Source organism: Rattus norvegicus, chromosome 19, assembly GCF_036323735.1.
Source record: "Rattus norvegicus strain BN/NHsdMcwi chromosome 19, GRCr8, whole genome shotgun sequence".
Taxonomy (NCBI): domain Eukaryota; kingdom Metazoa; phylum Chordata; class Mammalia; order Rodentia; family Muridae; genus Rattus; species Rattus norvegicus.
This window is the reverse complement of record NC_086037.1, coordinates 23,811,989-23,826,289: the sequence shown is the minus strand read 5'-3', so window position 1 is coordinate 23,826,289 and position 14,301 is coordinate 23,811,989. Positions and strand designations below refer to the sequence as shown.

General features: G+C 41.8%; 4 protein-coding genes across 5 annotated transcripts in view; 2 read left to right on the top strand and 2 right to left on the bottom strand.

The window, feature by feature from the left end:
• LOC134483260 (disks large homolog 5-like) overlaps window positions 1-14,301 on the top strand; it is a 664,485-nt gene that overhangs the window by 393,441 nt on the left and 256,743 nt on the right. The window lies entirely within an intron of this gene.
• LOC134483259 (uncharacterized) overlaps window positions 1-14,301 on the bottom strand; it is a 478,774-nt gene that overhangs the window by 408,992 nt on the left and 55,481 nt on the right. The window lies entirely within an intron of this gene.
• LOC134483257 (DNA-directed RNA polymerase II subunit GRINL1A-like) lies at window positions 1,911-3,208 on the top strand. The gene is given in 2 exon segments (XM_063278539.1): window positions 1,911-2,100; window positions 2,103-3,208. Coding segments are annotated over 2 exon segments (1,092 nt in total). The 3' UTR covers window positions 3,005-3,208.
• LOC134483265 (uncharacterized) lies at window positions 8,850-12,930 on the bottom strand. The gene is made up of 6 exons (XM_063278556.1): window positions 12,670-12,930; window positions 11,479-11,638; window positions 10,870-11,013; window positions 10,070-10,236; window positions 9,246-9,351; window positions 8,850-9,127 (listed from the first exon to the last, which is right to left on the bottom strand). The coding sequence occupies exons 1-5, from the start codon at window positions 12,794-12,796 to the stop codon at window positions 9,287-9,289; spliced, it is 663 nt and encodes a 220-aa protein (XP_063134626.1). The 5' UTR covers window positions 12,797-12,930; the 3' UTR covers window positions 8,850-9,127; window positions 9,246-9,286.

The window sequence follows — 14,301 nt, the reverse complement described above, 5'->3', positions numbered from 1 at the left end:
GGGATGGGCAGAGGTGCATGACTGAGGCTATCTCTGCTCAGTGGCATGCCTTTGGGGACTGATAGTTTTCATCACTGAGATGTCATTTGACTGCAGTGCTCCTCTGGAGAGAAGGAGTCTCTTTTGCCAGGGCATCAGGCTCTCCAGACAGGCCTGGAAGGTGGAAGTCTAGAGGCCAGGCCTGCATTCCACTTCAGAAGCTGCATTTACCACTCTGGACAGTGCTATAGCACAGGGTCACATATCCAGTTCTACCCTGAGACCTGCTGATAAAGAATGTCTATCCTGGGACAATGTCTATCATCGGTTCAAGGTGTGGCCCAACCAACTTATTATAAAGGATGATAGTGGTTGGTTGAAAAAGGCAGTAACTTTCTATGAACCATATATTAAGTTTTTATGTATACTAAAATTAACAATGGAAAGAACAGTGGTAGGAGAGGAAGCTAGAGGACAACTGCTGAAAATGCTTGCTTTTGAAAATGCTAATGAAGAGTATAGGAGAGCATAATTACCTATAAAGGAGACTGGGGATATTAATGCTTATATGAAGGCATGTAAGTATATCTTCTCTGAAAATGGAAAGATGCATTTTTGGCACGTATTGATCCAGATAGAGTTATTAAATTATACATTGAAATACTCTTGAATATCCTATAGGCACTTTAGCTGAAGATGAGTTGCCTTTAGAATGGATATATATTAAATTTAACTTTAACAAAACATTAACAACATATGAGGAACAAATTTCTTTAATTATTCAGCAAGGCATACAAAGACCTGTTACACTGTGGGGATATGATTGTGCTGCTTTTGTTTTCTCATTAAGCAAAAATAAAGTGGAATATTTAATGCAGACGTCTGAAGTTTTTCAATTAGCCATGATTTCTTACACTAGAAATACTGAATTTCATTTTCCCCATAGTAAATTCTGGGATTGCTTAAGAAAACAAAAAAAAATGTGATAAATACACTAATTTCTGTTGACCCATTACCATCTGCCTTTACTGTATTTACAGATGGCTCCAAGACCAAAGATCTAAGACAGATGGCTTATTGGACCAAAGATAAATTTTGGGGACAAGAATCTTCTTTTGGGTCAGTACAACAAAATGAAGTATTAGCAGTAATTAATGTATTGCTGGATTTTACTCATGATGTAAAAATATTATAGCCGAGTCAGCTTATGTTGTAGGAGTAGTACAGAATATTGCAACTGCTGTTGTTTCTACATCTAAGCCTATATTAAATGTTATTCTCACATATTAAAGGACTATTGTTATTCTGAAACTCTAGAATATTTATTACACATATTAGATCACATCCAAGATTGCCAGGATCTTTAACACATTGCAATCATATGGTAGATCAATTAGTGGCATTTGCTACCCCAGAAGAAAGCAGTCATAATCATGCCAATACAGGATATTTACATATTAAATATAAGGTTCCCTATTCTGAAACCAAACAAATTATTGCTAATTGTCGTATTTGTGAGCCTTCACTTATAAAATGTATTCCATCTGAAATTAATCCCAGAAGAATGCAACGTAATACATCGTGGCAGATGGATGGAACCCATATTTCTGAGTTTGGTCGTCTTTCATATATACATGTAAACATAGATAATTTTTCAAAATTTGTATGGGCTACACCATTGCCAGGAGTACGCACTGCTCATGTTATACAGCATCTATTGGAAACTTCTGCTGTTATGGGACCGCCTTCTAAAATTAAAACTGATTATGGACCAACATATATTTCTTATCAATTTAAACAATTTTGTCGGCTCTTCCGGGAAAATGGCGACTCCTGCACGTGCTCCAGAGTTGCCGCTGCCCTGGAGCCTGCGACCTCCATGGGCCCTGCTGGGGAACCCTGCCTGCGGGGCCAGCCTCAGCCCATGCACAATGTGCTCCCTGCCCCGTGGCTTTGAGCCCCCAGTTCCTGAGGACGTGGGGCGGCAGAGTTTGGCGGAGCTGCAGGAGAGGTTGAGGCGCCAGGAGAGACTTTTGAGCAAAGAAAAATTCATTTGCAAATTGCCCGACAAAGGTAAAAAGATCTCAGACACCACTGCCAAACTGAAAGCTGCCATTTCAAAAGTGAAGAGGTCAGAGGGAGAACTGAACTACTTCATCCTGTTAGTGTTGACTGTAAGCTAAGGCATAAAGCAACCACAAGAGTTGATACCGACATAGACAAGGCCCAGAATTCTGACCTGATGCTTGATACTTCATCATTAGTTCCTGAATGTCCGTCAGTAGACATTGAATCATCTAAAACAACCTCAGAAACTCAGGGACCTACACAGCTCACTCACAAAGGCAATGAAGAGACTTTGGAGACTGGCTGCACAGTGAGTACCAGCCTGTCTGTCCTCATCACAGCCCAGGCTCCCCCATCTGAAGTTAATGAACATCTCCCCCAGCATTCAAGTCAAGCAGAAGAGGTTTCCAGCAGCGTCGACAGTCTGTTTATCACTAAATTGCAAAAGATCACAACTGCAGACCAGACTGAACCCTCAGAAGAAAACACCAGCACTGAGAACTTTCCAGAACTGCAGAGTGAGACTCCTAAGAAGCCTCATTACATGACAGTGCTAGAAATGCGAGCTAGAAACCCAGTGCCCCCTCCTCATAAGTTTAAGACCAATGTGTTACCCACACAACAGAGTGACTCACCAAGTCATTGTCAGAGGGCTCAGTCTCCTGCTTCCTCAGAAGAGCAGCGAAGCAGGGCTAGGCAGCATCTTGATGATGTCACAGCAGCTCGCCTTCTTCTGCTCCACCCCCTGCCTGCACAGCTGCTCTCCATAGAAGAGTCCCTGGCTCTGCAGAAAGAGCAGAAGCAGAATTATGAGGAGATGTGGGCAAAGCTCGCAGCACAGAAACTAGCCGAGAGACTGAATATTACAATGCAGAGCTACAATCCAGAAGGGGAGTCTTCAGGGAGATACCGAGAAGTGAGGGATGAAGATGATGCCCAGTCCTCGGACAAATGCTGAAAATGAGCGCTGGGAGATCCCGGGAGTCGACTGTTGAGCTTACATTGTCTCATCGAACTTCCTAACAAGTACCAAGACAGTGTCAGACCTTGTTGAGGGACAGCAGTTTAAGTTACACAAAGGTAGCTACAAAATAAGAACCCAGTTTGTCTTACAGAAGATGATCTTCACATGCTTGAACAGTTCTATATTTGAACATTGTGTTTGTCCGTATTGTGTTACAGTTTTGCAGTATATTGTGCATTAGTCTGATATTTTAGTGTGAGTAGAACACACGTTTTCTTTAAGATATCTGCTTTTTCCTTCTTCGTATTCTTATCAGATAGCACTGCTTACACCCCTTCTGGTGAAATAGTTTGTTATTCCAGGCACCTAAAGTGAATTAGGAAGGCCTGGTCCCCTCACTCGAGAAATGAGGGGAGCAGTCTAAAGAATGGTACGCATGCTTGCATGGACAGGTTCCTGAGACGCTGGATGTGAAATGCCCCACACAACACTCGGGAACCACCACCACTGTGTCTGCTGCTCTGTCCTCTCTTGGGGCGACTGCTGTCACCTGTGATGAGGTTAAGGAGCACTTGGAAGAAGTGCTGGGTGGGGAGGGTCTTCTGAGCTGGTGTGGGGAGCTGCTCCTGGCTGCCCTAGGCTTGAACTCATTGCCGTCTGGGATGATAGGTCCCTGTACAGGACACTCGTGCTTGGTAAGGAAACCGGTGTTTTTCTAAGAGTTACAGTTGAATTGTCAGTATATTGCATTTTCCCTCGTTAAACCCACAGAGGTGTTTACAGGCTGCAGAAACCTCAGTCCTGTATGTGCACATTTGTGCTGTTTAAAATGATTATATGATCATTTTCAACAAAGATAACAATGTTATCAAAAACCTTTGTCTATTATGTGGAACTTGTAAAGGAGAAATAAAATACCAATCAGAGCAAAAAAAAAAAAACCATTTTGTCAATGATATCATATTGTACATATTACTGGTATAGAATACCATCCACAAGGACAAGCTTTTGTTGAAAGAGTTCACCATACCCTGAAATGACAAAATATAAAATTAAAAAGGAGGAAAAGAGATGACCTTACACAGCCTGAATGGGGTTGGCATACCAGTCCCAGAGTAATATTGGCATAAGCATTATTTTTTATTAATCTTCTTAATTTACCACAAGGTGAAGTTATATAAAGAGCAGATAGACTCTTTATTGGACTTCTCCCTGATGGCATGGAACAGAAAATATGGATAAAAATTGCCCGAGATGCTGAATGACAGGAAGGTACATTACTGTATGTAGGGGAGAGGGTTTTGTCTCCTTACAGGATGGGGGACAATTCTGGTTACCCGGGAGACGGATCCAAGCACAGAATGATAAGAACCGCTCCCTACCCTCAGAAGAAGCCAGTTAAACCAGCTACATTCTCTCCTGATGGATGTTCTCCTGAGATGAAGGAGGTGTCCTCCATTACTGAGGCCCTGGCTTCTCTTAGTGTCAACAAATGACAACGGAGAAGGATCGATGCAGTGACAACCCCATTACCTAGGTGAAGCGATTAAGCCCTGAAAGGAAAACTATGTTGTCTCCTACAGGAAGTCCTTTACTGCTGAGCACGTATTGTTAGCAGTGTGTGCTTTACTCACGGTTTCTTCTGTTGCGGCCAATGCGAGTTATCAGGCTTATATTCCTTGTCCACCTTTATTTGAACCTGCTACTTGGCGGGCAAACAGATGTGGTTTTACACACCACCCCAAGCATTTTATCATCTCTTTGGAATAATTTGACCTTTTGAATAGACGTGATGGAGCTTTGTATAATTTTCCTTATGCTGGATTAAAGATGCCTTTGTGTTTAGGAAAGAGACCAGGCCTACAAATGGGTTATTAAAATTGGCGATTACCAGGAATAATTGTTACAGGCTCCAGGATTGACAGCTTGGTCTATAACCAAAATTGGAATAACATTACATTTGTTAGCGAGCCAGTATATCCTACTTGTGCTTGGTTTACTTATGTAGGCTTAAAATATCTCCCATGCAATTGGAAATATTGCCCTGGTATGTTTGGAAAAATTATTCAAGATAAATGAATAAACTGGGGTCCTTATGGCCAATTATTAATACATGTTCAGAATGGAATGTTACCACTTGTGATTTGTCAAATGTTACCAGGATGAACTGAGAGGAGAATGAACGCCTTAATGGATGCTTGCTGATGGAATGTGGAGATGGAGGCATTGCTGATGTTCGACTGGCCTCTGTGGAAGATCCTACTGCGTTTCAAGCTCATTTGTGGAAGACTGTCATTGCATTAAAAGAAGATGTGCTTGCTAATGGAAGCTTTTCTGGGACTGCTCAATCTGCCTCTCAGTATAATTTTACAAAATTTAAGAAAGAAAAGGTTACTACTTGTATTCCTATGCCATATTTCTTTTTAATAGGTAGATTTAATTTTGCTAATGGATTTGCTTGTACTGTCATTAGTATTCATGTATTGATTCATCTATTCAGTTTAATATAAATCAATATTCTATTATGATATTCAGCAAAAAATATATGTATGGATGCCTGTTAATTTGAGACATCAATGGTCTCAAGATCCTCTTAATTATATGATTATTGAATTTTTTAATAATCTGCTGAGGAACAGTAAAAGAATTATTGGAGTTTATAGCTACTATTTTAAGCCTTATTTCTGTTGCTACTTTGGTAGCCATTTCCAGCATAGCATTAAAAACATCTATGGAGACAAAGCATTTTGTTGAAGACTGGCATAAAGATTCACATGAGTTATGGATAGAGCAAACTAAAACTGATACTAGACTTCAACATCAAGTAGATGTTTCAAAACAAACAGTAGAATGGTTGCGTCGAAAGATGTTATTTATTGAAAAATATGAGGATTTGAGATATGATTGAAATCCTACTACTTTTGTGTTAATAAATATATGGATAATGATACGGAACATGATTGGAAGTTAATTCAAGTTTATTTGGAAGGTAATGAAAGTGCTACAAAAGTAATTAATGCCTTGAAATACGATGCTCGAATGTCTTTTGGTAAACAGCTAGAAGATACTACCCCTATGTAAATAGCTAAATTATTGGATGATCAATTGACAGGATTAGATCCCAAGGCTTGGCTTCAAAGGATTTTCCATAGCATGGGAGGAGCTAGTTTTGCCATAATCTTATGTACATTATGTATTATGTTGCTTTATTTTTACATGATTAAACCCCTACAAGTACATTTTGCTATGTTGTGGAAAGTGTTTCTTTTAAAACAAAAGAAAAAAGAAGGAATTGTTAAGACATAGATATGCAGCTCCCAGGCAGGGTCAAGAAAGGCCTGGTGACAGATACAAGTAGGAGCTAGAATGCTACCCTGGAGAAGAAAATGTTTTCTCACTTGGCCTAAGCTATGTTCTGCTATGTTCTGTCTCTGTGCAAGCGGTTCTAACGCTGTCTTGGTAATGGTGAGTATATTTTGATTATAATAAGAGAGGTGATTTGTTATATGAATATTTTGAGAAGAAGCCTTTGTTCATTCGTATTTCTTTGTTTAGTCTTCCCTCAGTTGTTCCTGGTATCCTGGGAATAATGATCTTATGGTATCTTGACAAAATGAAAATTGTAGTAATGAACATTCCCAGCTATATAGGGATTAATAAAGCTTGCAACTGTGTGCAGTTCCTTCTGCCTTTGCTCTGCACCCCCTGTGTCCTGGGGGTATGCATCCATACCCAGGGCCCCCAATTCACTAGACATTGACAACTGGTCACCCCACAAAATACAGAAGCATCTACCTTAGTCAAAAATGGATATTTTATTGAATGCACACACTAACACTGATTGATCACATTCATGTGACTACTGAAGCTTTTTCTGCCCTCTGTAGCAGTGATGATGTCAAAATCTAACTGAAAACCATGCACACCCGGTTTAGGCTGTATCAAAGTAGCCCATGATTTCAGTGTTCCCTCCAAGGTGCCATGAGACAGTAGTAGCATGAGTCTGCATGCACCTCGACAGTTTTCACTAGGGACTACACACACACACACACACACACACACACACACACACACACACACACACACATTTCACAGACATGGTGCACATTCTTTGCACACAAGGAAGAAAGTGAGCAGTAATGAAAATACACCAATAATGGAATTGATGGAGGGAGCTGTGGGGAAGCTGGGGCTTAGAGGTACTTAAAGGCCCTATGCAGGCTCTCCTTTTGTTGAAAGAAATTTCAAGTGCAATGTGGTTCTTTTTTTTTCTCTCTAAAGCACAGAGGGCTAGGGTGGATCACAGGGCTTTGAGCATGTTCGGCAAGTGCAGTCACACTGAATTAAATCCTAGGGCTGGAACCCTATTAATCCTCTACAGAATTACAGAGCAGCCTGGATGAAGACTCTCAGCTGAAAAGGTGCACATCTCAAGACAGGCACTGGACAATGGCTGACAGACTTGACTGAAGAATGGAAATGTTTTGCTATCTCACAGGAAAAGAAGGCCCCTCCAACCACACTGTACTCTAAGGACAGTTTATTCAGGTTAGACATGACATGAACTATTGTCTCATGTCACAGATGTCAGCACAAAGTATCCAAGGTATTGTATGCCAATGGTAGCATCAACAGAACAAAGCACACAGTGTCATCAAGACATAAATTATGAGTTTGTGTAGCAAGACCCAGGCCTCTTCCAGGTTCTTAGATAGTAACTGAGAACCTCAAACACAGTAGTAATGTGATAGTGTGGTGTGAATCTAGTTACAACTAGTTTCTATTGTGACACAGATGACTCTTTTTTGTGTCATGGTCAGCTTATAATGAATGACTAGACCTAAGCATGAGAATAACCAAATACTACATTGTTTCTCTAGCTGCTGACCTTTAAAAGCCCTGGGGTGACAGCAAGCTTTTGTGGACATTCTGGATTGGTCCTTCTGTACTTTAACTCTGTGAGTCACCTGCACTCTCAGTAAGTTAGTTCAATTCCATAAATTGGAAATCAGTCACCTGGAAAAAATACATTCTCAATACGATCCCAGATTGGCCATGGAAAAAGGGTAGCTTGAACTGTCCCACCTAGGTTCTGGGCTTCACAGGCCTGCTCTCCAACAGAAACCTGTGTTCATAGTTGCAGGCTGCATTCACTATGGATGCTCTTGAGGTTCCCCACTAAACTGCTTAGATTAAAATAATTTTCATGCTAACAATCAAAAAACTCATTATGTGAATCTGGCCTACAGGAAGCTAGTTTCTATTCTGTATTTTGTCAGATGTGCAGAATACATATGGTCATCACTGATAATAGGTGAAAGATCTGCTCTAATATGGACACTAAGTGATGCTGGAGGATGATTCTGACCCACACTGAGCAGTGGGAACACCAGAGCCCTGTAGGGATGCCTGACAACCTAACACGTTGAGCACGCACAGCTCAGTAAGTTACCTGTGAGTACACATCTCCTGAGATCTCTCTATTTAATTGGAGGAGATCCTGTCCACATAATACAGCACCTCATGTGGAATAACAAAAGCCACCTGCAGGAGCTGTGGTGATGATTCACAGGATAGAGCATCTGCTGATCTCTCAGAAGAACCACATGGACCCTAACAATTGGGTAAAGCATGTCAGTGATTACATCATAAAGTGTGTGTCAGAGACATAGCCACATTGTCCACACAAAAGACACTGTCACACTGGGTACCCCTTGGTGACTTTGAATTCTCTTATTAGCTCAGGCTCCATGGAACATGCAGAGATCCATCTCTAGCTGTCAGTTCGAAGTCCACAGGAGGGGACAGAACCCTTGAGTAAGAATGATGGTCTTAATAGTCAAGAGATAGAATTCAAATTTATTCATAACAAATACATTATAACAACAAAACAGGATTAAAATGAATAAAAATATTTAAAAATATTTGAAAGTAAAAATAGTAACAAGAACATATAAATATGAAACAACAAAAAGAAAACTTCAATTAAAATCATAACAAAAATATTTCTAAAAGCATATTCTTAACGAACATTTAGAAGCACAGACGTATTGCTGTTTCTCCTCTAGCACACATAATGAAAGGCGGTCCCCCAAGTTGTCTCTCAAGTGCTGTTTTCTGAGAATAAAGTAAGACCTCAATCAGTCATGCTGGCTTAGTGGTATATAAATTTAGGGTCTCTAAGAAATGACAAATTAACTCAGAGGATGAATACTCATCCAAAAAATGTTGTTACCATTCAGGATGTTGGTCATCAGGGACTCCTGAGAAAGCAACTTATTCTTCAGGAAGCTCTCTTCCTGGTGTGTGTCCAATTCCAACTCTCTTGTACTTTCTGAGACCTGGGAGAGGAAGGCAGTTTTTCAGACACTGATTTGGTGGGGAAATGCAAGCCAGCTGTCAGAATGCTGCCTTCTACCACCTCAGGTCTATTGGACAGTCGACATGGACCTTTTAACTGATATCATTGTTGCTAACTCTGTGGGCTGGGCAAAATCCCCACAGAGCCTCACAGTAATGTGGGCTGCCAATATGGGACCCAGACTTATACCAGTGCAAACCAAGAACAGGGCAATGGAAGGAACCTCATTGGGTTGCAGGAAGAAAGGAGATGTCCATATGTCACCAAGGTTAAAGCCAATGACAAGTACTAATTTGACATTTGCACTTTGTTCTTATCCCAAAGGTGATTCCTACACAAGAGGTCACATGACCACAGAGTGTCATTTGTCAAAGAACCAAGAGATTGTTCAAAACTCTACATAGGATCCAATGTGTCACATGGATATGCAATAATATGACATGTTATTCATATGTCACCATTTCTAGACTGCAGCTTCAAAAAGAGCAGCAAAATATGCTTGCACAATAATTCAGTTTCTGAAAAGTGGTTAACTTCCTAGAATACTTGTGCATAGGCAGAGCAATGAACAATTCCATTACATGAGGAGGTTGGTTGGTTGTGAGTGTAAATTAGAAAGGTGGTAAGAGAAGCAAAGATGTATCAAATTGGCAAATTTTATCAGATATTGTTAAGCTAACATATCTGCTCGTCCCTACCTGATAATGCTGGTTCTGGCCGTTGATGGTCTTTATCTTTCTTGTTGAAGTCAACCAAATATTTCTGGTTCAGTGCACAATCAAGATGTACCTCCTTGCTCTCCTGCTTCAGTGGGACCAACTTCTTCCTGCATGTGTTCTCCATCAGGAGCTGGCTGAGCAGGTTTCTGGAAATACAGTCTGCATAGTAAGATCATGCTGGCCCTTTCTCCCATTCCTACTCCCAAGTCCCACTAACTCTACCAGGTCCCCGATACCCATGAAGACTTAATAAAATGCATCTTGATACATATAAGGCTGCTGCAGAAACCATAAAGAGTTAATTCGGGGAAGAACAAATTGTTTGCTTGGCCTGACACCAATTAGTGTCCACACCTCTGAGAAAGAACATGGATCTACAACTATCCATGAAAGCCCAATGCATGGGGCAAACATCAATTAGTAGTGGGCCAACACCTTCAAAGGAGGTCAGTAGAACCAAGAGAAGGTCATGCTAACCATGTGGTCCACGCACTGAGTTTTGTAAAACCTGGTGTGACACCATAGGTCCAGGTCAGCCTAATAACCTTCTGCTGACTTCAATCAGTACTGTTCTCTCTAGAGCCTTCTGAAGATGCCTAGACAATCCTGGGATGAGGAACAGTCTTTTATGGAACTGAAAACTGAGTCCTAATGACCCTGGAACACTGATGGGTAAATGGCACAAGAGATTGAACCAGAGCTGAAGACCGTCCAATCCAGAACAAAGAAAGTCAGAAATGGCCATTCCACAAGTGATAGCCTTTCTGACCAGGACTTACCTAGAGAAGGTAATCTCCTTCTTCAGCTTATGGTTGTTCTCATGGATCTCAGTGTTCTCCATCTCTAAGTTGTGCAGAATTGACATGACCGCCTCCTCCATTCTCTCCAGGTCTTCATAATATGGATTTGGCCTGAAGTGTGGCCTGGCCCCAAATGATAGAATACAATGAATATCGGCATTTAGGAATATATGAACTCAGGGTGGGTCATATATTACCCCAGGCTGCTGCCTGGATCTTCCAGCACTCAGTCCCCTGCCTTGCAATTACAGAGACTCACCATAAACTCACTGCAATTACAATCTTGCAAAGCCACCAGCTGTCAAGGGCTTTGCAAATGCACACTGGGAACTCACTCTCCCTGACTTTATCCCTGAATTCTTCATTCAGACCACAAGTTCTGCTTTTAAATAAATGGAAGCAGATGAGTCCATTTTCAATCTCAATCCTCAGGAAGGGTCAGGTTCTGAATCTCCACTATATGGGAGGTGAGGTTTAGCACAGGGTGGTTAGGGAGGCACAGCTTTCTAGAACCCAAAACCTTAATAGGATAAGAAGGTGACCTTGCAGACCCAAGAATGAAACAAGAGCATTTGGAGCGATTCATACATGTTCTTCATGGATCTCTCTGTCAGAAACCTCAGGCGATCTCTCAGGTCATTTCTCTCCTCGGTAATGAGCTGCAGCTCTTCAATCAGCCTCTCCTTTTCCTTCATGGCCTGATTCGTGCTTAGTTCAGTGCCAGGGGATGATGTTTCTCTCCCAGTGTCTGTAGGTAGAAGAACACAAGTGAACCTGCATGGGGAGAATGCATAGAGTGTTCATAGACCTCAGTGAGGCCTAAACAGGAGAACAAGCCAGGAACCCAGTGTCACTGCTAGGCGATTGGTCTATGCTTAAGAGACCTCCTCAGGGGATCTCAGTTCTCCCACTACTCTATAGAGACCAAGAGACGTAAGCAGCCAGGTGTTCCCTATGCCGGACATCACGTGCTTACATGGACCACGGAGATGGCTTCTCCAGGATTATTATCAGCTGAACAGGGTACAGCTTGGTTTCAGGACCCTCACCCCTGTGGCTTCAGAACTCAGATGATAAATTCACCATCCAGAAAACTTGAGTGATTGGAGACACTCAGATGTCCTACCCTGATACTCTAAGCCAACAACTTTGGATTTAAAACGCATTTCCGGGGAGGATATGTTCAACAGACTTATCAGTGTCCCTATGTGAAATACCAAATGCCCCAGAAGTGCGAATAGGTTACAGGCTGAATCTTGGTCTACACGTTCCAAATAGTTTTGGTATTTTAGAAACATGTTTGTAACACACATCTCTAATATATAAAGCTAACAATGACACTGCCAGTTAGAAGAAATCAGAGAAGGTCTAAGAACATAAGGTTATTGCCTGGAGCACAATCTCTCCCTGTTACTACTGTCAGATACCCACTGTATTATAGAAGCAATGATAGTGAAATACATTGCTGCCCTGTCTAAACTCAGAAAAGGTGGACCATCCATGACTACTGATGGTGCTATTATATCAATGTAACAGAACAAATGAACTGAAAAGTAAAGACCAGAAGTTCACAGTATAATAGCATTGGCCTTACCATATCCTCCCAGTGGGGATGGGGAAACTAAAGTTCTGAAATCCTTGACTTTAAGGAATTGTGATATTCATGGAAATTCAATTCCTTTTCAGATGCTCCAGTTGCTGTGGCCCATTGCTAGAAAGGTCAGCTTAAGCCTGCAGCCACCCTGGCAGGAAGCTCAAAATACACTGCCCAGAACTTACTCCACATTCCCCAGAAGTGCTGTCTTTGTCCATCATTACTTTGAGACGAAAGGCCAGACTCCTTCACTCTAGTCTCTCCAGAATCGACGTTCCCCCTCCCAAAACGCTTGCGAAGACGGGAAAACATGTCTTAGCTTGTAACCGCCAGACTCAGACTGAGAGAAACTAGGGCACTGGTTGTCACTACAACACTGGTGACATCACAGAGGATGCCAGAACTCTCTAGGAGACAATAGAATGTCCAAGAAGGGACAGCAGATGTCATGGGGAGCAGACTTTGCCTCCTGCTAATGTTCTCCCTGTACTGAGCATGAGCAGAGGTGCCCTTTCCAGGAGACTTTCCCGGGGCAGAGCCACTGAGCATCTCCTGCTTCCAAAGCCAAATTTTCCTCAAGGCTTGATTATAAAAAACCTTAGTAATTCCTATGCATCTAAATGAATGTTTCCTTTCAAATCTTTCCCAAAAAATGTCTCATCATAACTCAAATTGTCCACATTCACCAATGTTAGCCATTAAAACTTCCTGAGATTTCATACCAGCTTGAATATGCAGTCAAAAGTTCTCCTGTCTCATTCTGTACAGGTGCTTTATATCACATCAAGAAATAGTCTGCATGGTGGGTTACAACATGCGTGTGTATTAGGGGAACACACATCAAGCCATGTGCTTAGCAATACAATTGCCAGAAAATTCCTTAGGAGAAAGAGTTGAAGTCTTTAAGGTGCTAGTAAAAGTGTGGAGACCAGTTGGCAGAGGAAAGTGAAACATTAGAGCCACCAGTGAAGGCTCCTGTTGGGCCCTACCTTGGTGTTTCCCTCCCCCCTCGCTGAGCCTTTCAGCCTGCTATAGCAAGAAATTGTTTACACCTTTGACAGCTGCTCTTAGCCCCTGATTTGGGGCTGGGATTTTCCATGGCACCCTTCCTCCCCACTGAGCTTTCCTGCTTCTTGTTTTTAAGAAGCTGTTTATGCCCCTGATTGGGCTGGAACTTTCACCTCACAGACTTGTCCTATTTTCCTGGTTGGGGATTTTCACCTGCCTTGTTGTTTTTCCAGGGCTTTTGCCTCTGGTATATAAGGAGATCTCAGTAAAGCCTTGGTGGCACTGGCTAAAAAGGGGTGACCCGTGTACGTGTTTTCTTTCAACCCCACAAACCTACACCCGATATTCACACACTGTCGGCACAGGCACTGACAATAGGTATCACAATAGAAAGTAGTAACTAGATTTAACCAAACTATCACATTAATGCTGTATTTCGTGGTAATTTTTTTTTTTTTTGCTCTCCTAGAACCTGGAAGAGGCTTGGGGTTTTCTAATCCTACTCATAATTTATTATCCTTCCCAACACTATGGGCTTTGTTCTGTTAATGCTAACAGCGCCATCCAAAACCTAGGATATTTTCTACTGACATGTGTGACGTGAGACAAAACAGTCCCTGTCATCCCTCACCTGAATAAACTTCCTTAGAGGACAGTGTAGTGGGAGGGTCCTTCTTTCCTCTCCAAGATCGAGAAACATTTCCAGTCTCCAGACAAGTGTGTCAGCCATTGTCCAGTGACTGTCTTGAGATGTCCACAATGTCAGCTGAGTGTCGTCATCCAGCCGGCCCTGTAATTGTTGTAGATGA

Coding starts and splice junctions, on each gene's coding strand:
- LOC134483265 (XM_063278556.1), bottom strand. CDS start 12,796: ATGTTTTCCCGTCTTCGCAAGCGTTTTGGGAGGGGGAACGTCGATTCT. Junction 11,639..12,669: donor GCACTTCTGGGGAATGTGGA/GTAAGTTCTGGG, acceptor TTCTACCTACAG/ACACTGGGAGAGAAACATCA. Junction 10,237..10,869: donor AAGGAGATTACCTTCTCTAG/GTAAGTCCTGGT, acceptor CTGTATTTCCAG/AAACCTGCTCAGCCAGCTCC.